This window comes from Ailuropoda melanoleuca, chromosome 15, assembly GCF_002007445.2.
Source record: "Ailuropoda melanoleuca isolate Jingjing chromosome 15, ASM200744v2, whole genome shotgun sequence".
In the NCBI taxonomy this organism is placed as follows: Eukaryota; Metazoa; Chordata; class Mammalia; order Carnivora; family Ursidae; genus Ailuropoda; species Ailuropoda melanoleuca.
In genome coordinates, this window is record NC_048232.1 from 13,722,532 (window position 1) to 13,744,350 (window position 21,819).

Genomic DNA, 21,819 nt, shown 5'->3' on the forward strand with positions numbered 1-21,819 from the left:
AAAGGGAGAAGCAGGCTCCCCCTGAGCAGGGAGCTTGTTGTGGGAATTGATCCCAGGACACTGGGATCATGACCTGAGCCAAAGGAAGACGCTTAACCCAGGAGCCCCAAGAGCAAATTCTTAATAGCAACTCCGAAACAACAAATAATGGCTCAGAGTGAATGAAAAGAACGACAGGATATTTGTATTTTCTTCAGCATTTATTTTGAATTTTCATTTTTGGATAACCAAGCAGCTCTGTAAGGAGAATGCACAGAAGAGTCATTCTGGCACTTTCGGATAGTACATACGATTTCTGTAATAGTCACATTCACTTGCTCAGTCCATACTCCATGTCTGGTGAGCAAGATCAGCCCATAGGATTCCCGAGTTAATACATAACCGTATATACAGACAGCCAATGAAACCATAATGGTGGCTAGTGGCCGAAGGGATAGAGGAGGGAAGGGGATCTCTAAAGTGTCCTCTAGTTTACCTTAGCTCAACAGAATCCACGTCACACATGGGAACTAGAGAGAACACTGTGTTGAAATGAGAATTCGGAGCACAAATGGGCACTTGGCAGCATGCAGTTTAAAGAAAAGGGGTATCATTTAATAGCTTTATAAAATCCAGGCAGTTCAATTAAAGGAGTTAAGAAAGAAAAAAAAAAAAGAAGAAGAAGAAAGGTGAGGGAGTGTTGTTGTCACTGTAAAAAAGGCACTTGGAGTTAATGGGACCAGAATTGAAGGGCTCTCAGCTGATAAAAACTTCAGTACGATTTCATTTAAAAGGCTTGGATGTTAAGAGGTGACACTCAGGGGTTCCCGGAAGGAGACACCGAAATAAACCACCGAGAAGCAAAACAGATGAAAACGAACGAAGTAAATCTTTACAACCAAATCGTGTTTTTTTGTTTTTGTTTTTTTTTAAAAAGCAAACCCTAAACGAAACCTAACCAAAGCAAAAAACCTAAGCAAACTAAGAGCACGAAGCAGCAATGCATAGCTTTCCTTTGAGATAATGCATACCTCGAGACACTAAGTGCTAAGCTAATTTCTCAATAATAACTTCACAGGAGCATAATCGTGATAAAATGGATTCAAGCAACGTGAAAAGAGTTTCATCTGTTCCCAGAATCTGAGGGAGAACTGAGGTTATCAGCAGAACCTTAGCAACATTACTTGGGGTTTCTCAGTGTCCAAGACGCAGGGTGATGTCCGGACGCTACGTTCAGCCATTTCCCTGGAGGCGAGGCATCCGTTAACATCATCCTTATATTCTGAGTCATAACTTTGATTCTTTTCTGACATTTACACAGTGAACCATGACGCAGCGTAAGTCCACTCCCGAGGACGCCGCTGTTCAACGTCTTCCACCGACAGGTAAACGCTTCCGTAAGAAAGAATTTTTGGCAACTGTATTATATTCCACGGTCGGGTGTCTCTGTGATCGCTCATTTAATGTTAAACGCCATCAGGGGTCTCTCCTCCCGTTTCTGCCAGGGGCTCTTCTTGTCTTCTCCCTGGTCCTCCTCATCTTCCTCTTCGTCGTCCTCCTGAGCAGATCTTCTCTGTTCGGGGCTGGCAAGCGGCTCCGGGGGCACGTCCGAGGTTCGTTTGGTCGTCTCCTCCTGCAGGCTGGGCAGCTGGCTGCCGCTTCTCCGGCCGGAGCCATCTAGCAGGCACCGCAGGGCACTGTCCTCGGGGGTGCACACGGTGGTACCGCACTCACTGCCGCTTTGGTCCATGTCGTCCAGGTACACGAGCTGCGTGTAGGAGGTGCTGTCCGCGGCCCTCGGCTCTTTCTGCGGATGTTCCTGGACCGCTGGGTGGTTCTGCGCAAGAGACAAGGGGTCTCCTCTTCCCTTCCGGGCAGATTTTGGTTCATTCATATCCACGCCAGAATCCAAGCTGGCGTCATTACTTCCATTCCTTCCAGCTCTTTGGAGATCAATGTACGAATGTCTAACGTGCGCATTGGACCTGCCGTCCAGGGAGACGAACCACGCCCGGGGGTGCGGGAGTGGCTTCCCACCCCCAAGTTCCATCAGAGCCTTTTCGGTCAGGAGTTGGACCTCGCTGTTCATCTGAGCCAAGGCCGCATCGTTCAGGGATGCTGGGATGGAGAGAGACTCTGACATGGACGCACCCTGCGGGGTCCACTCCCGGGCGCCTGCGTCCTGCAAGTGCTGCTGGGAGATTGCCTGGCACGACAGGGGCTGCGCTTGGATCTGGGAGGAGGGGTGTGGGAAGATCCCTGCGTGAGGACTGGAGAGCTCAGCCTGCAGTCTTTCGATCTCCAGTTGCTGGTCGGCCGGAACGACCAGGGGCTGGCCCACATAGGAATGGTCCCCCGGGAGTTTCATGTAATGAGCAGGGATGACCAAGGCAGGTAATACCTTTCTGTAAACACTGTCATTGACCTGGTCCACGGAACTACAGCAGATCAACTGGCCGGGCCGCGGAAAGGATGTGGGTCTCTCCAGGTGGTCTACTGACCGCGACATCATACACTCAGTAGGCCTGCGGTCCAGCAGCTGCTCCTTTTCGGGAGATGAAGGCGCGGGGTACATATGTTCCTGAATGGTGAGCTTGCTTCCTGTGGGAAGGTGGTTAACAGAGGCCTGACCGTCTCTGTCTTGCTTTTCAAACAAAGGCTGGGAAAGCATGGCATTGTAGCTTCTCCTGTACTCGCTGGTGCCAGGGGACTCACAGCCTTCTCTTTCCAGAGATTTCCTGGACTTTAAGGGGAAAATCTCCACAGACTTGTGGTACTCTTTTCCCAACGTCCCACTTGGCGTCAGGTTATCAAAGGAGATCTGGCTTTTATCCTCTTCCTTGTGAGAGAGAAGCTCCTCCCGAGAGCTGAATTCCTGCGAGGTGCTGTAGGAGAGCTTTAGCATGGGGGTGTGCATGTCCCCTTCTCCGTTGGAAGACATCATTTCCAGACGGACCCCGCTCATCAGCTCCTTGGGCCCTGGGGCGTCTGGGCGGCCGTGGGTGGTGACAGAGAGCGGGCCGGGGAATTCTGACTCCCGACGAGAAAAGAGCAAGTTGATGTGAGACATGGAAGTCGACTGATCCCTTTTGGAACTCTCCAGGGCTACCGGAAGTTGCAGTTTTCTGTGGTGCTGACGAGGTTTCAAGCACTTCCGCCTGCGGTCAAAGATAAAATCCAAACCCAAAGGTTAAAGATTCTCGTAGCAGTAAAGGTCCACGCAAAATCTTAATGCTCCATTTCCACAGGAAGAAACGAAACGACTACCCGGCAGCCAGAAGCCTTCTCACCCCACACCCTCAGCCTTATTTTGATTCCGAACAGCACAATCTGCAGATTTCACCTGCAGGCTTTTCTACGTTCCACCAGGTTATTCATTCAAAGGAGGTCCCCCAAGAGTCGACAACAAACATTCTCACAAATGGAATAGCCGAGGCATCAAAATAAGAGTTTTAGTTCTGCTTTGTCCTTGAGAATATCATCTCTTAATCAGTGTTTAGGAATATTCTGAACAAATCATGGTAATGGTCAAACTTAAAAAAAAAAAACCCAAAAAACTCCCCTTCTGAGCAAACTTATAAACAGCATGCCCCCCACATCACGTTCATTTGTTCACAACTTTAAGGACAAATGTTCAGTTCTTAGATATTTTTTTCTGAGAAAAAAAGGACCTTGATTCAGTTAAAGAAAAAAAAAAAAAAAGACCTCAGTATCAATGCTTGCCCAAGAAATTCCAAATTAAAAAAGAGATTGCCAAAAAGGTAAAACTTTACCTGCAATAATATAAAAGGAGACACAGCAAAACCAAAAGTATGAAAGCCATTCCTCCTAAAATGGCCAAAAGAAACACCGTGTGATACGTGGTAATGTCCTGTGTGACAACGGGACCTAGAAGGTCAGAAAAGGGCATTTTAGATTGGAGAACACCTTGAAAGAAGAGGGACACTGAACGGAGAGCCTATGTTTCCTTACTCTTCCCGGCCAGATGCAAACACCCTTTAGATGATGCAATTACAGATCATCTTAATTTCTCCCAATGGAAAGGGATTACCAGGACCGTCCCCGGAGCAGCTGTGGCCGGGAGCAGTCTGAACACCCAAACACTAAATGCAGTGTCAAGGGTCCCTCCTTAGCCTGGAAGAGAGCCGCATTTGGTAGCATGCTCAGCATTCTAAAGATGCGATCTTTCAATGAAAGAAAAAGATGCATGATAACATAATGAGTGGGACTCTTAGAGAGATGGCCTGAATATCTGGGGATTTCGTACTGCAGGAGAAAAAAAAAATCACAAGACTTTATTCTCACTTCCCCTGGACAATTATTACTGTACGGAGGGCCCTTTGCCTAAATGAATCAGTTAAAATGTATGAAACACATCGGGTAGGACTTAAAAAAAAATCCACAGCTTATTAGGGGTTGTCAAGCGTTTTTAAACTGCCTTCTATTTTTAAAAATAAAATCTTCCTCTATAGTGCCTTTTCAAAATGGTGAACTCGACACTGGCCACAGAGCTCTTCAGAACTTGCAGACAAGGTACCGGAGACAAACATATTTTCTTCTTAATTTACGTTGTAAAGAATCCCAAGAGGGAGTTTAACTCTTTATATTCAATAGTAGCAAGAATTCATCTTAATGGCACCGACAACAGATTGAAAGCAACAATGAAAACCTCCCCAAATTATAATATTGGGGGACACATTGGTGTCCGGGCATCCTGGCACTGAGCCAATAGATGGGAGGGAAGGAATGTAGTTTTTCATTATGTCAGATTGAAATGCTTATGATCACTATGCACCATAAACACCCATTTACTTATTGATTCTTGATTTTGGAAGGGTTAGATTTCTTCAAAAATCTTTGCAAGGAGACCACTTAAGAGCCAGATAAACCCAGGGAGGTGTACTAGTTTTTGAAAATAGTGACATTACTTAAGTTCAAAAGGTACCACCATTCTCTCTCAAACACTTCAATGGGGTGAGTGGAGTGAATATGTACAAAAGTTGGAAAAATAATTGGCAACTATACACTGCCTTTATCGTTCAGAAAAACAATTTTTACCCAGAGACGACTCCCAGAGACACGGGCAATGCCTTGGCGGAAGCCACCAAGAAATCTGGGATACACATAAAAGTCATTTCCAAATAACTCAAACTCAATCCTTTAAGTACTTAAAATGTTATTATCTTAACTTCTGCCAATGGAAATCTCTAGAAAGTTCACAGCCGAACTTAATTTCCTTCTAACTGGAGAATGAAAGAAAAAAAGCCCTAATTATTTTCTTGTTGGTTTTGGGCTCATGAAGGCACAGCATCACTGTAATTTGTTTTAATAAGAGGGATGGCTGTGAGGTTACTAATATATGTGTTTCTACATTAAATGCCACCAGGGGCTGTGCTCTGTACGCTTTTTATAGACTTTTGTCTCTTCCTTCGCAGCTAGGAAAGGTTGGTAGACCTACAGCAAGGAGTTCTTTCTGCTCTATTTACAGAGTACCTATTATTCTGTGGCATGATGGGCAAATGGAGAGCCACGGTTGTCGGAAATCTATCTCAAATGAACGTTAACTGTAATGCATGGGCTTTGTGGCCTCTACTTGGGTACTTCAGGAATTTATTTTCGTTCCTTCCCTCCCCTTAGTCATATTCTAGATATTTCAGATGTGGAGACTGGGGCATTTCTGTACCTGGCTCACACCTCTACTGATACAAGAACACTATCACAAACAGAAATGGGGACAGAAAGTGAATGGGACCGATGTCTCAACACCTCCATCAAATTAGTTACCTTGGGAGTCCGAAAGTTCATTCCAGTGATAATTCCACCGCTAAAATATTTTGGACTCCCTCACGATGAGAGACAGCTTTTAAACATAGCACATTTTGACCTAGCTCAATTACCTACTTTATTCACCAGATTTGGCTGTGCAGGACTCTTACATATATGTCTAAGAAAAATCAAAGGGACCCTCTGAGCATAAAGATTGGCCTCCGATGAAACGTTTCATTAAGGAACGCAGTCCAAGTGACAGATTCTAAAGGCATTTTGAGCAACAGAAGCCATCATTGGAAAGCATTCTCCAAAGATGACTACTTTAAGAAATGATAAGTTATCATTGGGATAACTTAGGGCATATGGGTCAAAAGAAATTTTTTAGTCACGTTTTAAAAAAATATGAATTAATTCACATATGCTAAATGGAGATGAAAATTGTTCTAGACACAGAGGAACTGGTTTGTTTTTAAGCCTTTAGGAAATGCCAAATCAAGCTTTTTGCCCCAAGAAGGCTCCGATGGGGACTGCCTGCCAGCAGCTCTGAGGAGTGCCCTTCCCCCACCTTTCTCTTACTACAGGCCACAGCTGTTTCTGGAATTAGGGAGGAGGTCTGAACCGCCTCTGTGGGCTTTAGATTAGGAATTCCCTATGGCAGCTGTCCGAGCAAAACAGAGACAAGAGACAGGAGTTATGTTCTGTGTATTCTTATCCTAGACAGGAGAGTCACAACCAGAACTCCCCCACCCCCACAAAATACCTTCATTCTGTCATTTGATTTTCAGACTTTCAACCATTTTTTAAAAGTCATCTCTCCACCCAGTGTGGGGCTCGAACTCACGACCCTAAGATCAAGAGTCACAGGCTCCACCCACTGGGCCAAGCAGGTGCCCTTCTCCACCATTTCTGAGTAAGATGTGATCTCCCTGCTGAAGTAATTTCCAAAAGCATACTTAGCCTGAACCCTCAAAGAAATCACTGCCCACCATCACGGGTGTTGGCTTCGTGTTACCTGGGTTGGGAGGAGACATGGCCGCCACCCAGTAGCCCAACTGAGGGGCAATGTACGTCCACGTCCGCTGGCTACCCTCCTGGTGCACAAGGCCTAGACCGCTCTTCAGCCACGTTCCTGTGGGATGCAGAAAAAACTTCAGCTGCACGCACGCTAAACTCCTATTTCAGGCTTACACATATCACCACCAGTCACCTTAAATGTCATGTTTGTTGACCCATCAGGTAGCCAACACGGTCCAAATGTCATCTAGGGACGGCATAAGCTTTCCGTGGGTTCTTTTCAGCTTCTTTCAGGAAAGACGGATACTTTAGTTTTTCCTTGCCGTTCTGATTAAATATTACTTTCAATCACTTTCTCAAACATCCCTGCTTCCAAACACAGATAATTCTACCAGAAAGCTTTGGAGTTTAGTAGAATAAAGGTTGCAAGACAAGGGGTGGTGGGAGTGGAAAAAAAGGGTGGGGGGAGAAATCCAGCATTGTTATACTCTTTGTTCTCAAGAAAATAAGCAAATTTCCTGTCCAAAATTATACACTGGTTACATCAGAATTACTTATGGACGTTTAAAAAAAATACATATATAGATTTCTTGGTCTCATTTTTGCAAATTCTAACCTTGTAAACCTGGTTTAGAGGCGCGTATTTTATTTATTTATTTATTTTTAAAGATTTATTTATTTATTTGTTTTGAGAGAGAGAGAGAGAACGTGTGCGGGCGTTGGGAGGAAGAAGGAGAGAACCCCAAGCCGGCTCGCTACCAAGTGTGAAGCCCGAAGCAGGGCTCCATCTCACCATCCTGAGGTCATGACCTGAGCCAAAACCAAGAGTCGGACACTCAACCAACTGAGTCACCCAGGGATCCCCTTAGGTGAGTATTTTAAAAAGCTTCCAGTTGATTCTGGTGCTGGGAAACACTGGATAGGTCCATATCCATGCTTTCCATTATTAATTAGTATTTAACATTAACGAGCACCTACTACGTCCAGGCTGGTCATAGCTGATGTGTTTTATATGCATTGTTTACAGTCTCACAGCAACTCTACAGAATAGGACTTATTTTCTCTTTTTGTATGAGGACACTGGAGATTGGAGAGGTACCCTCAGGGGTACAGAGCAGAGCAGGAGCAGACCCACATCCGTCCGTCTGTCTGCCTGTCCGTCTCAGGGTCCACACTATTTCTTCTCAGGGTCCAGATCATTAATCTACCCTGCTGCATCTCCCACAAACCTTCCCAACATTAGGTGACTTTTCCACTTTTTAATTTTTCCAGGCACAGACCCAACACCCAGGGTTGTTTGGGTGTTACCTGCCTTCCAGGCAGAGAACCTTGCTTCGAGGCCCATGATGGTGGCTGGCAGAAGGCAAGGGAGAGTGCTAGCCAGGCCCTCCAGCCGTCCACGCACACCCACCCCAGCCCACCGGTGTGGCGGCCTCACTTAGCAGGGCTCCTGCCCTGCCTCAACGCCCAGCGTGCTCCACCGATGAGCCCGCTCCATAATGTCCCACTACCTGAAGTGGCCATGTGTGCACCCGTGTCCCCTTGAGGCCTAAATGCCCATGTGCACCAACCATTCCCTCTAGTCTCCAAACCCAGGCTTTTCCTGTGCACACACATCACTGAAGCGGCAACAGTGGATTGTTCTCCCCGGAAGAAAGAAACAATACTTGGTGCTGCTTCGAGGGCCTATCAGTTGCCATAGCAACATTCAAATGCAGTGGGTGGAAAGGTGCCCGTGGCAAAGCCTCCAATCTCGCTCACCTCCTCCTCCACTCAGACAGCAGTTAAACAAAGGAGGAAGTTGGGCGAGGCTAGGTGTCAGCATGCACCTTGCATTGTCGGACCTTCCCCAGCCACAGGTAGCGTCGTGGCTGGTAGACAAGACTACAAACTGGAAAGTTTCTCAAATGAGTAGAGAACAAGGATGCCCAATTCAGATTCATTGGCTGAAGAACACCAACCCAGAGATGATTTAGCGACTCCGAGCATCATTCAGTTCTACAGAGCGTGAAAAAACAAAACCACAGGCTCACAACGGTGTTACTTAGCTTAAGGCCCCAAGTCTGTAAACCGAGACTTAATACCTAACCTAACTGCAGTTTCGACCCCGCAGGTATGTAACCTTTAACCAGTCAACACAGAATTTCTTGGTCAATACTAGGGAATTTCCTGGGAGACCCCTTCCGCTCCCCTTAGGAGGGCAACCTTGCCTCAACAACGCATTCCTTGCTAATAAAGTCCTCCCTTCTTTTATTTACGCCCTCTCTCTGCCCTTAGAAACCTCTCTCTTCTTTAGCTCAGCGGAGCTCTTCCCCTCTGCTTGCTACATGGGATGCTGCCCAATTCATGAATCATGTAATAAAGCCAACTAGATCTTCAAACGTACTCCACTGAATTTTGTTTTTTAACAAGCGCTCCTGAGGAGATGGAAATGAGGGACCTTTGACACCTGCAGCTTAAGGCTTTCTATGTTTGGGAAGAAAGCTTCCCCGAAGGTAGGGAGCCAACTGTTGGCTACCGTTTCCAGTTTTCTGCTTGGGGATCCCATGCTGTTCAGTCCCTGACTTCCACACCACATCCCACTCCCCCTGGCGTTCTTCCACAATGCAGCCCTGCCAGGATCTCCATCTCGGCCAGGAGGCGACGTGCACTCTTCAGTTTGCAGTTTTCTCCAGGTTGGGTTCTTGAGTCCCTGATCTGCAAATGGAGTAGGTATCAGGTGAGGCGGGAGGGACCCAGACAGAAAGACCTGAAGCTCACGGGTCCTAATTGCTGCTCATGCAAATGTGACCGCTAAGTTGCCTCTGTCTTCTGCAACACAAGCACATCAACTGGAAAACACTTCTAAAATATCTCCCAGCTAAACTGGGGGCAAGCCTGGTGAACGGACCCCACCCCCCACTCCCCAGGTAACAAGTTCCACAGTCCAGCCTGGAGGGCCCCAGCTCGGCGGTGGTGGCAGTGGTGCAGGCAGGAGCCAGAAAGGCCAGTGACTAGAGAACATGCCACTGCTTTGAGCACCTGCTTGGGAGCGCAGGGAAGGTGGAGAAGGCTTATGGATTATTTAAGTTTTGAAGAACTGGCGGCACTGTCAGCTGGGGGTGGGATGGGGAGGACACCCAGAGGAAGAGGAGGAGGAAGCAGTGTGCAGGAAGGCATGGGAAGTGTAGCTTGGAAGATGTCTGGGGATGGGATGGAGGCAGGGTGGCGCCGGAGGGACAGGCTGGAAAGGAGTTTACCGTCTGCCAGGAAGGGCTGGGAAGGGCTTCCAACGCCATTAAAAATGGTATGGAGGTTCCTCACAAAGTTAGAAATAGAACTACTCTATGATCCAGTAATTGCACCACTGGGTATTTACCCCCCAAATAGAAAAACACTATTTCAAAGGGATGCATACGTCCCTGTTTATCACAGCAATAGCCAAATCATGGAAACAGCCCCAGTGTTCATTGATAGATGAATGGATAAAGCAGATGTGGGGTGTGGTGAGTAATGGAATATTACTCAGCCACAAAAAGAATGAGATTTTGCCATATGCAGTGACATGGATGGAGCTAGAGTGTAAAATGCTAAGTAAGTCAGTCAGAGAAAGACATACCATATGATTTCACTCATATGTGGAATGTAAGGAACAAAACAAATGAGCAAAAGAGAAAAAGAAGAGAGAGAGAGAGACAAACCAAGAAACAGACTCTCAACTATAGAGAACCAGAGGGGAGGAGGGTGGGGGAAGGGGTGAAACAGGTGAAGGGGATGAAGGGCACTCTTCTCGCAATGAGCACCGAGCGATGTATGGACTTGCTGAATCACTGTATTGTACACCTGAAACTAAGACAACAGTGTAGGTTAACTAACTGGAATTAAAATAAAAAAACTTAATAAAAAAAGAAAAAGAAGAAAACAAATGGGAGGCCCTGGGCCCGGTAAGTGGAGGCAGGGCGTGCTCAGAGCTCTTCTCCCCACCTGCCCCTCCAGCGCCCCCCTCCAGACGCTCAGCTCCTCAAACGTCAGCTCACACAGTGTACCCCTGACTTAAGTCTGCGGCTTTGCCGGCCTCTGCTGGTCTACTCGCCTGTGGTTTTTCTCTCTTCCAGAAACCTACCCATCTTTCAAGACTCAAGTCACGTCACGAGCTTATCTTGAGTGCCTCCAGAACTCAAGGATCTTCCCACATCTTGGCACTCCTGGGGCATGTGTCAACGCATCACTTTTCCAAAATATACGTCGCTTCCGTTGCTAACCCCCCCCTTGGCCTATGTCTTGCCTCCTCTCTCCGACTGCAGGCTCCGTGAGTTGGGGCCTGAGTCCTATTTTCCTTTTATCTTCATCCCAGCACCAAGAAATATCCTTGGCATAGGAGCTCAATAGTAGCTGAGAATGATAGAGGGCTCTTCATGCAACCCCAAAACTACCATATCACCTACTGTGAAAAGCTGGGTGTGGTTGTCGGGAAAGACCTCCTTACCGAAGTGTGGGTAAAATTCAGACTGAAGGGAACAAAGCCAGCTGGGAAAGAGGCATTTACTTTGGCCTAGGTTTTCTGCAAAACACACATCTTCAGTGAATAAAAGGGGACACTATCTCAGGATTCAACAGTCATGCTGTTATTGGCAAACACCATTTCCAAGCTTTCCGTGTTTTGTGGGAGGAAATCAGCTACGGGGAATATGAGAATTAATGAATCGTGTGCTAGAACATATGCTTCTCATTAGTGAGATCCTGATGCCGCGGGATGAGGACAACTTCCCACCTGAGGAGCTGGTACACGTGAAGAGATTCCTGTGCTCCCCATTCGGGAACGGGTGCCGGGAAGCTTCGTTGGTGATCCTGCCCAGCAGAACATACAGACCTCTGGGAAGTCTCTTCTGTTGAGTAAGGGCTACGTGAGCACAGCCCCTGCGACCAGGGTGCCAGGAGTGGGGGTCCCTCTCATCCAGGGAGGGGGAAGGGACTCAGGCACTGCTCAGACAGAACCGGGAGGGCCCTGGGTTGCTCCTATGTGGACAGACGACAGCTCCAGCTTCTTGTGCTCCTCTGCTCTGCCCACCTGCCTCCTGGCTGGGGTGGCCTCTGTGCTCCCGGTCAGTACAACGGCTGTCCCAGCTAAGCTGGTCTCCTCTGTGGTCCAGATATGGAGAAGCCCCTCCTGTCCTAAGAGCAGCCCAGCACAGCTGCTTTTCTTAGACCACTTCACACCTGTGGTTCTCCTCCATGCTCCGAACTCTTCCTTCCAGCCTCTTCCCATCACTTCCCATGGAGGGCCTGCTGGACTCTCTCAGGGTCCTCTTCACAGGTGGGCAGTCGAGGCAGCTGCTGGGCCATGCAGAGTGTCAAGTGGGTCGCGAAGGTGTGTGGGCGACAGGCGGGCCCCCGTGCTTCCTCGTGCCCCACCCCACTGGCCCGGCCAGGCAGCCACCTATCTCAGGCGCAGCTGGCCAGCTGTTGCTGGGTCTGCTGGGAGTAGCCTGGAGGCTCTGTGTGCCTCCGACCACGGTCTGTGGCACGTCTATTACTGGGGACTGAACGTGTGTTCAGGTTATAGAGTGGTTCCTCCGGCATCACTGAGGAAAGACAGTCTGTGTTACTGAAATGTCTTCATCAGTAGTTTTCAAATAGTTTTCTAAAGCATTTGAACTCTCTCCCTTTAATGAAATCTTACACTATATAAAAAAGATGTAAGATAAGCTTCTCTGCATGAAGGTGAACGGAACACTCCTCCTCCCCCGACCCGCCTACCACGGCAACCCCAGGACATCTCAACACGGTTTGGAAGCTCTTCTTCTATACAGCTTGGGTTTTATTTGCCAAGATGGGAAATGGAAGTTTTAACAAAACTTCTAGAAAGTGTCATTTACTGCTGCCTTATAATATTGAATATGGTTTTGATTTTTCACGATAACTCAGAGCCATGATCATGACCAACTACAATGCTCGGTTCTAAAATATTGAGGAATGGAGGTGTTTCTTCCTCCATTTGCTACACCCTCCCATACCTGTGCTTGTTTCCCCTCCCTCCCCCTCCCTCCTTCCCTCACCCTCTCCCCTGCTTCCTTCTCCCTTCCCTTCCTCTACGCTGCTACCAGTGTTCCTGTTATCAGCTCTGCTCTCTCACCACCTCCCCCACGCTGCAGTCCGCCCCCGGGAACTAGGTGACCCACCTTCTTAAAATCGTGTCCGAGTAATGTCCACAGGGAGTGTGGGGGACCGGGGAACAAAACTAGTTACCCAACAGTAGTGTTCTGAATCCAAGTTCAGTATTTCTTTCCTTCCACATTACACCCTCAGATCAGTTTTTGTCTGGATTATGATTTTGTTTGTATTATCAACTAGAGTTACACCTTACCCAGTAGAAAGACTGAGAGATATTTTCAAGAATACATACTTTGTTGAAACGTGGTCCCAACCTTTTGAAAATGAATTAGTTATGTATTCAGCTGGTAAGGTTTGCTGTGCATGAAGCTCCATGAGTTCTTAATTTGGAAGCTATGTTTAACCACAAAGACTGTTACACCCAGAAACTGACAGGCAGAAAAAGACCTGCCTTCTGCTCGCCTGTAAGATCTGACAGGCTCTCTCAGCAATCACCGAGAGTGCCACCTTCTTGCTATGTGACCGAGCCAGTCATGAAATAGTCTTCATTTGCAAAATATAAAGCAAAGTAAGTTAAAAAAAATGTAACAAATGGCTGTCAAAACTCTAAAATATGAAAAAGGGCTCAAAACACATGTCTAACTTGAATACTCCCTGTAGCGTTCATAGTTACCTTGCTCTTCTTGCCATATTTCCTCTGCCTGGAAGTCCCTATTGTAGCAGCCATGCTAACTCATCGTGGCATTTCGTAACAGGCAGAAAACCCTGATATTAGGAGCGCTACTGATTTTGAAAAGGAAACTGTAAGTGACAACCCACACTTTCACTAATTACAAGCTGAAGTTGACGCCTTATTCATCAGGCAATGCACGGGGACACAAGCCACTGCACCTGCAGTGAGATGTGTCACCACATAGACCTCCCAACACGGGGCTGATACAAGCCCAGCAGTGTAAAGGGCCAGCTGACTGCATGGACGGCCTCCCCAGCATAAGATAATCCTGCATGTGAGGGCCAGCTCTGCCACTTTCTAGCTGTGTGAACTGTGGGCTAGGAAGGCGCAGCAGAGGCCCTCAAGGGCCCTGGGAGCAATCCGGGAGCTGTCTCAACACGTTGCTTTTGTCAGGTAAACAATAAACACCCCGTCAGTTAGAGGCAGGTACTTGTAGCTGGGTGTTCTCGTTCCTGCAGCTAACATATGTGAATCGATCGATTTCTCTTGAGGGTGACTGGGGTGCATGCTACTAGGTCCAGGAGCTGAGACTCATGAAGATATTCCACGGCCACTCAGAAAACCCACCTCCAAGAAGCTCTCTCGGTCCAACGGTGGGTACTGAACAGTCACACTGTGAAACATAGCTATTTCTACTTCTATACCTACATTTTCACTGTGAGATATTTGGTAACATTTATGGTGAGAGGGGGGACGCATACATGCGTGAGGCAGGCATGAACTTGCTGGTAGGGACACATGACTGTCTTGCCTCTCAGCTGCTGGCCACGGCCAGTAACCATCTCCTCTTTCCAGCTCTGGTGACTCTTGCTCAGTAAATAGCATGGTGTGGGCACTGGCTCTTCTGAGAACAATTTCCTTTTTTCCTCTTTATTTATTTTTTTGGAGAACAATTTCTTAAGAAGTAGGCCCCTCTTAGATCCCTCACAAGTGCTGCCACGGCTGCTTCTTATCACTAGTTTTAACCACAGAGTCTCCCTTGATCCCTGAATACTCTGGATTTCTCTAGAATCTAAATATAACTTACTTTTCGGGGCTTGCATTTGTATTATCGAGGGCTATAGCCTCTTCTATATTTTTTTACCAGCCATGCATACAGAAGTATCAAGGTCAAAGTCTATTTTCTTGCATGCTCTAACAAAACTGTGCCAGGATCCCTCACGAAAATCAGAACATTCGACTCCATCAGCCCTAAGTCACATTTGTCAGTAGAGCAGAAGTGGCGACAATTTCTACTTTGATGATATTGTGGTGCAGCCTTCTTGTTTTCCCCCAAATTCAAGCCCATGCCTTTGAGTAGCTATGTTTCCTTCTTTGGAATTATTTTTCCACGAGATCTGTGAGGAGAAGCGTTTCTTGTTAATTACATAGCAAAGTATTTACCTGATGTCAATTATCCAACCGTTTTTGTTGAAAACAAACTGAAAGAGTAAAAAGTTTTGTACAGATGGTTGGAGTCTTAGGGCTTCGGGCAAGTACATTTCAGGACTGATTCAAATAAGAATAAAATTAAGGGCAACTCACTACAATCAACGACCTTCCGTTTGAAGCATAAAATCAAAGACATGCTGAATTATTAGAAATTAAAACAAGAAATGAATCTGTATTCAGCTACACCATGTTCCCTGGGTATTTTTAGGGTAATTTTTAGAAAAGTAGATTCTTAAAAATAACTTTAATCTAAGCAAGTGACTCTTCTTTTTTTCCTTTAAGCTTTAGCTGAGCTGTCAGAAGACTTACTGAACCAAGGTTTAGAAAAGAGTAATGGGAAACCATAAAGATTCTGGCAAAGTTATAGAAAGCATATGCCTTAAATAGGTAGCCAAAAGCATTAGGATACATAATAGCATTAATAAAATTTAATGAGAGAATTTTGGATTTATAATAGGTATGTATAAATTTCTAGAAAGTAGCTATTTCTATTCTGATATTCTGTATCAGAGTTCAAGCTAATTAGGCCCATATGGAGAGAAATTTTGTTCATTACCCACTAAATTCAATATCTATCTTGCAATTTTATGTCAGAAGAGACCGGGTGGAGGGAGCTGACCAGGACTGTGGGAGGCACAGCCACTAATCCCCAGCATTAGAAAACTCACTCACATGAAGGAGAGCAGAACAGAGAAGTTTACAAACATCCGTACAGATGTTTTCTCAAGAGCCTGTTACAATGAGATCTGGTTAAAATGCAGGTTCTGATTCAGTGGGTCTGAGGTTCTAACAAGCTCCCCGGCTGTGGACCACACTTGGAGTAGCAAAGCTCTGAATTACTGGCACTTCCATGGGCGTGGCGATTCTTCTGAAAAACCCTGATGCCATTTCCCACAGTGCTGCCATGGTGCCATCAACTGGGCAGCCAGTGCTTGAAGCCACTTCAGAAATATTTCTACTATATCTAAAAAGATAACCTAGTCACTTGTCAGATACCAGCCAGGAGTTGGCAAATGCAAATAGCTACAGATGTGGTTGCGTGCTTGGTGGAAGGGGGCAGTGCCACTCGTGGAACCGGCTGCTGCAGATGTGGCCGCATCGATCCCAACTGTAAGCCCTTTGCCTTGAAGGTTGACTGTTTTCTGCCTAGAATGTTCTGCCCCCAAGATTACTCCCGTTAGCCTCCTAGGTGTCTACAGGACCTCAGCTCTAATGTCACTTATCCAAAGGCTCTGGCCAGCCAATCATTCTGACATCACTCTACCTAACAGTCTTATGGTACTTAGGTCCTATGAAGCAAGCTGGCTCACTGTCTGTCTCCTTCATTTAGAACAAAAGCTTCATAATCACAGGGACCTTCCCTGCCTTGTTTTGTCATTGCTTTATCCCAAGAGCCTAGAACAGAGTAAGTATGACACAGAGAAGCTGTCCAAAAAATATTTGCTGAAATGAATGAACTGTTCGACTTTCAGAAACCAGAAGCCAAGAAAAAATTCCACGGGAAATCTTTCATTTTTAAATGTTGACAGTAAATTAAAACACAGGAAACACACAACTGCCCCCAAACCAACTATACGGGCCAAATCAAACACACCTGGGAATGGGGTGCTTTGCACCCCCGATTCGGCCCGTTATTCTATTAAAGCCACAGCAAGTCTTGGCATAGAAGCAGGAATGAAGGGATCTGGAGTCCGAAGGAAATCATGTTTTGTGTCTCTCCTGCGCTCCCTGGGATGCTGTGCATGTGCTGAGTTTTGGCTTCTTTCTTATTAAGAAAGATGGGAGCTCCCCACCTCCAGGGCTGCTCTGAGAATAGTGATGAAAAAAGTTAGTTTATAGCAATATCTGCTGTGCTGATCGATAAGCTCAGCAAAGAATGAGTAGGAGAAAGAAAGTTTCCCCAATGATCCTATTTTTCTTCCCCTTCAATGTAGGCCCACTTCGAACCGCACATTTGAAATCCCTGGGCCACCACATACAGCTGCGTCTCCAGGTCATACTGTGGAGCAAGCAAGGGTGCTTCTAGGACCCCTCAAACGTATTGCATTCTGTCGTGTAGGCTGGGTTTGCTCTGTATGTCTGTTCTGTATATGCATGCGTATGCGTATAAACACACATAATTTTGAAGGAGTGACTCCAGGTAAGGGGCAAAAAAAATCATAGAAAGAACATCATCTACGTCTCGTTATGTGCGAGGTGCTTCATGGACCTTGTCTCTTTCCAGTCCTTCTACAACCTTGAAATGTGGGTATTCTCTATCCCATTTCGGAGGCTACCAACAGGAGGCTCAGAGAAGGGAGTGATTTGCTCAGGGACAGGCTCACCGCTAACATTTGCACAACTCAAGACAAGTTAAATGGATGTCCATTACAACATATCTAAGGATTTAAAAGTTACAAGGCAAGTGATCGTGCTGTTAAATAGAAGCGTCCTCCATCTCAATCATAACTTTATAGAACCTACGGTCTAGGATTGGACGTAGAATTCTTCAGTGCTTCAAAGTGCATGCTGGAACAAACGGCATGAGGAGAGTTGGTCTGAGACCTATACCCCTTCTCAACTCACCCTCTGCCTCCTGCACACAGATATGGATCCATACTCCACGTCCAAGCTCCTGACCCAGCCAGCAGCCACTCCTTGGCCACCCCTCTAGCCTGAGGGTAAGCGCATGGCATGTGTATATGGGTGGAGAGGTCTGCCCCCGGGGAGATGGACCTGGGGTAGGGCTCCTGGAAACCAGCTTAGGCTTGTGTGGGCAGGGAACCCTGGAGTCTAGGGTACCAGAAGAGTATTCTAGAAAGGGGTCTCAGATTCTAGGTGGCCACGTCTCTTTGGGTCAGTGGATGCCTTGTCCCATGGGGAGAGCGCACAGCTGGATGAGGGTCAGAGTGAGGTCCTTTAAAACGGAAGGTTAGAGTAGACTTCCTTCTTGCTCATCTAGGGTTGGTACTGCCCACGGGCCAGAGTCACTAAGAGGCAGAATTTTATTCCAAAAGATAAAATGGTGGCACAGTCGGTTACACATCCGATTCTTGGTTTCTGCTCAAGTTGTGATCTCAGTCAGGGTCGTGGGATCAAGCCCCGATTTGGGCTCTGCGATCAGTGCAGTGTCTGTTTGGGATTCTGTCTCCCTCTCTTTCTGCCCCTCCCACTCATGCTTTCTCTCACTCTCTCTCAAATAAATAAATAAATCTTAAAAAAAAAGTTCAAAAGATAAAATGACCTATCTACAAGGTTTTCCAGTAGTGCATATATTTCCAAGATTAAATCTGGAGTGTTGGTGAAGCTTTGCCTAAAATAGGCACCAGGCCAGGACTATCTTTCCTTCCGATGATTTCCAGACCCGATTAATATACAAAATTAATTTAGAAGGGAAACAAAATTCTTACGCAATGTGTTCAACTTATTTAAAAAGTCATTATGTGTCAAATATATCCTAATATAAAAGACTGTAGCTCATACAAAAGTCTGAAACCAAAACAACTTTAAAAAAGAAACAAATACAGGCTATAAAATTTCAAAATAAAATTAAAATAAAAAACAGCAATGTAATGTAATACCTGATAACTCTAGGGCACTTGTCACTTGCAACATAAACACGACAGAGATGTAGGGTGAAACTTCTTTTGAGCTTGGTGTGCCTATGATTCGATTCAAATGCCATCTTTCTCTAGCTGAACTTGCCAAGAAATTTTTCTCTTTCAATAGACTTTGATCTTACTTTTCCCTAATATGCTGGGCTCCTTGGTGAATGACAGCTACCCCAGTTCTAGTCTATCCACTAGTCTACTCCTAAGCGTATATCCCGACAATGAGCATATCTGATAGCTTTAAATTCTGTATCGAATCCTGATGATGCAGAATATTCTTTAAGTTAAGTTTTATAAGATTAATATCAGATTTAAAAATCCTTAAGGACAATTCCCATACACCAAGGAAGCTCCTGGGCCAACAGGTTTCAGTTTGAAAAACCTGGAATCTTACTCAGGAAAGCCTAGACCTTGGGGTCTTCGTCCATCCCAAGTCCTCCTCCTTGGGGTCCTCACCTGTGAGGAGAGGACATTAACATGGTTGCTGTAAAGATCAAGGGCATGGAGCTGCGAGAAGGAAGAGCAGGGTTGGGCTGAAGTTCGGACACCAGGCAGCCGGCTGGGCTTGCTCCCTGGGCAAACACTTGCTCGACTACACAGGGGACTTATGTGCCTGCTTTACTCAAATCAAAACCTATTCTGAGCTGTAAGAGTTATTTGGAAATAGGGAAACAGAAACGACATTCAAAGCATGGAACAGCTCGCACAAATAAGGAAACAAGGGTACCAGCCAATCAGATTGGATACCTGAGGCCTCCCAGCTACGCGGCAGCCTTGGCTGAGAGTGGATATTAAATTTAAAGACACTAGGACTTCCCTGTACCTGTCTTTCTTTCTTACATCATGCTTCCCCCAAACCGCAGAAGCTGAATATGGGCTCCGTAATAGTAGTGATGATTAAAATAATGATGGCTGACATGCATAGGGCTCTTTATTGAGTGCAAGGCACTGTTCCATTTTATGGCTCAGGGAGATTAAGGGACTTGCTCAACATCACACAACTAATAACCTAGTTTGTTACTAGGAGGAGCCAGTGTCCAAGTCCAAGCTGCCTCTATCAATAGGCTTCACACCTTATATTTTATAGACTCCTGCTAAATGCTATACTATCAGTACAAATTCTATTAAAAATATCTCTTTATCCATTTCAGTGGAGAGAACTGAAAACAGAAGACATTTTAAAATGGTTTGGTTTTAAAGTAAATTATGGCAGCTTCACCCTTCCTATTTTTCACCCAGGCTGACATTAGAACGAGCAATGTTAGACACAACGCTTAAAATGCGGGCAAAGCAAGGGGGCTTGGAGGATTCCAGGTGCCGGCAGGAGGCCACAAACTTGCCACAGAAAATTCACAACATGAATATCCCGTAAGTGGGAGTTAAGAGTTGACAGTAAGACACATCTCCTTTCAGGAGGAACATTCTGATCTATACAGACTCCAAGGCCTCAAAGTGGGCAATGGTCATTTGTAAAGCTCGCCAAAAACGGTTTCAGTTAAACTCCAGCACGGGAAGTTCTAGTTCTGTATACAGCGACACTTTGAGAAGATGAAGTCTGTAAGAATAAGGTTTCAAAACAAAAATGGCCCCGAATCACAACTACAATGTAGCTAACGTGATGGCATTCTCTGAAAATTTTCATTTCAGGGCTGGCCGGGAGTGGGGGGGTGGAGGGTCGGCTACAAACACAAAAGGCTTAACAATTCCTAGGAATGGACTGATATCACAAGAATGTTTTTTTTTTAGTTGCTAGGCAACAACTGAAAAACAAATATCCATGTTCTGAGATCACCGTGCATCCGGTCTCCCATGGGCGGTGCTCGCGCTCCTTGGCCTGAACGCACTCCCCTCGGACAACAGGGGCAGTGCGTCGCCGCGGTGATGCTTGTGGTCTGTCGTGGCAAAAAGATGCCACTCTGTGTCTCGAAACCATGCCGGTTTGTTGGCCACGTGGCAGCTGAGATTTCTGGTCAGCCAGAGTTCCACCGAATACCGCCATTTACCCAAATAAGTCCTGTCCCTCCCTCCGGTGTTCCTTTTTGTCCTTTACATCATTTCAGTCAGCTTTCTTTGCAGGTAAATTACGTTGGTTTCTCCGACATATCCAACAGAAGCCTGAATAGACTTTTCTGGGCAATTTTAACATCTGGGAAAGTGGAGACTCCTTTCCTGAGAGTTCTTTCTTTGTTTCCAAGAAACAGCCTTCGCTAGGATTAGACCTATTTCATACCGTATTTCTTACGGACCTACTGACATCACACTTCAGATTAGGTAAGTCTGCTTCCTTCTTTGTAGTACTCTTAACTACGGAGTCTATTCTTTTTGAAAAAAAAATAAATGATGGTATGTACGGTTCTAAAATTAATATCACACACGTAAATACGCACTTAATTGCTAGAGACATGAACTCCCTTCCTTTGTTCTAACTTTTGTCCAGCCCGTGTAATATAGTTCATCCTTGTAATTCAGTCTCTATAGCTCAGTATTCAATATGTCACCTTCCCTCCTGATGTGTGGCTCAGGATAGAGAAAAAGATAAGGCAGTGATACTATGTTCATTTTTTGCTGGTTCCAAACATAATTTGGTGCTACAAGAACTCCCATCCCTTCCTCCTCCCCAAAAAACAATGAAATGGAAAAAAGCATCCAGATCTATATTTTGAATCAAGCTCCATTTCCAAGCAAGGGCAGGCTGGCTGTGACTTACCTAAACGAACTAAAGTCAGAGAGCACAGCACCAGCAATAACGTTCAGCATCTGAAGCCGAGACCGATCCCCTCCAGGCCAGCTATGAGTGGGGGTCCTGAGTGCTGCTACACGGCACCATACATGCATGATAAGACGTGGTTCAGGAACTGCCATTTCTATAGCAACCCACACACACTCTGCAGGCTGTGTTTTGGGAAAGCAGTTAAAACTGGATTCTACAATGTAGCTCCACTTAGAAGATGCTTGTATTTCTGTCATCTCGTTAGAAGGAGAGTATTCAAATCCAGTAACCCAAGTGATCATTAAACAGCAGAAACCCATCACATCCAGGAACCGAAAGGTTGATGTCTTTGCCAATGTCACTCGGTCACTTTAAATCCAAACCACTGACCTGGTTTGCATGTTCAGAAGTGACCATTCCCCAGGGCAGCAAGTCAGATCACAGTCTGACAACCCGGAACTTCGGACAGCCATCTGCTGTCCCAGTTCTAGGCAAGAGAGCAA

At 46.0% G+C, this 21,819-nt stretch overlaps 1 protein-coding gene across 1 annotated transcript in view; it reads right to left on the reverse strand.

Annotated features, from left to right (window-relative positions):
• Positions 1–22: 22 nt before the first annotated feature.
• The window catches only part of FAM171A1 (family with sequence similarity 171 member A1), a 55,903-nt gene continuing 34,106 nt past the window's right edge, over positions 23–21,819 (reverse strand). Inside the window, exons 5-7 of the mRNA XM_002926628.4 lie at positions 6,761–6,877; positions 3,753–3,867; positions 23–3,137 (exon numbers count right to left, since the gene is read on the reverse strand). Coding sequence (XP_002926674.1) covers positions 1,436–3,137; positions 3,753–3,867; positions 6,761–6,877 — 1,934 coding nt within the window. The 3' untranslated portion in view covers positions 23–1,435. The remainder of the gene's footprint in view (positions 3,138–3,752; positions 3,868–6,760; positions 6,878–21,819) is intronic.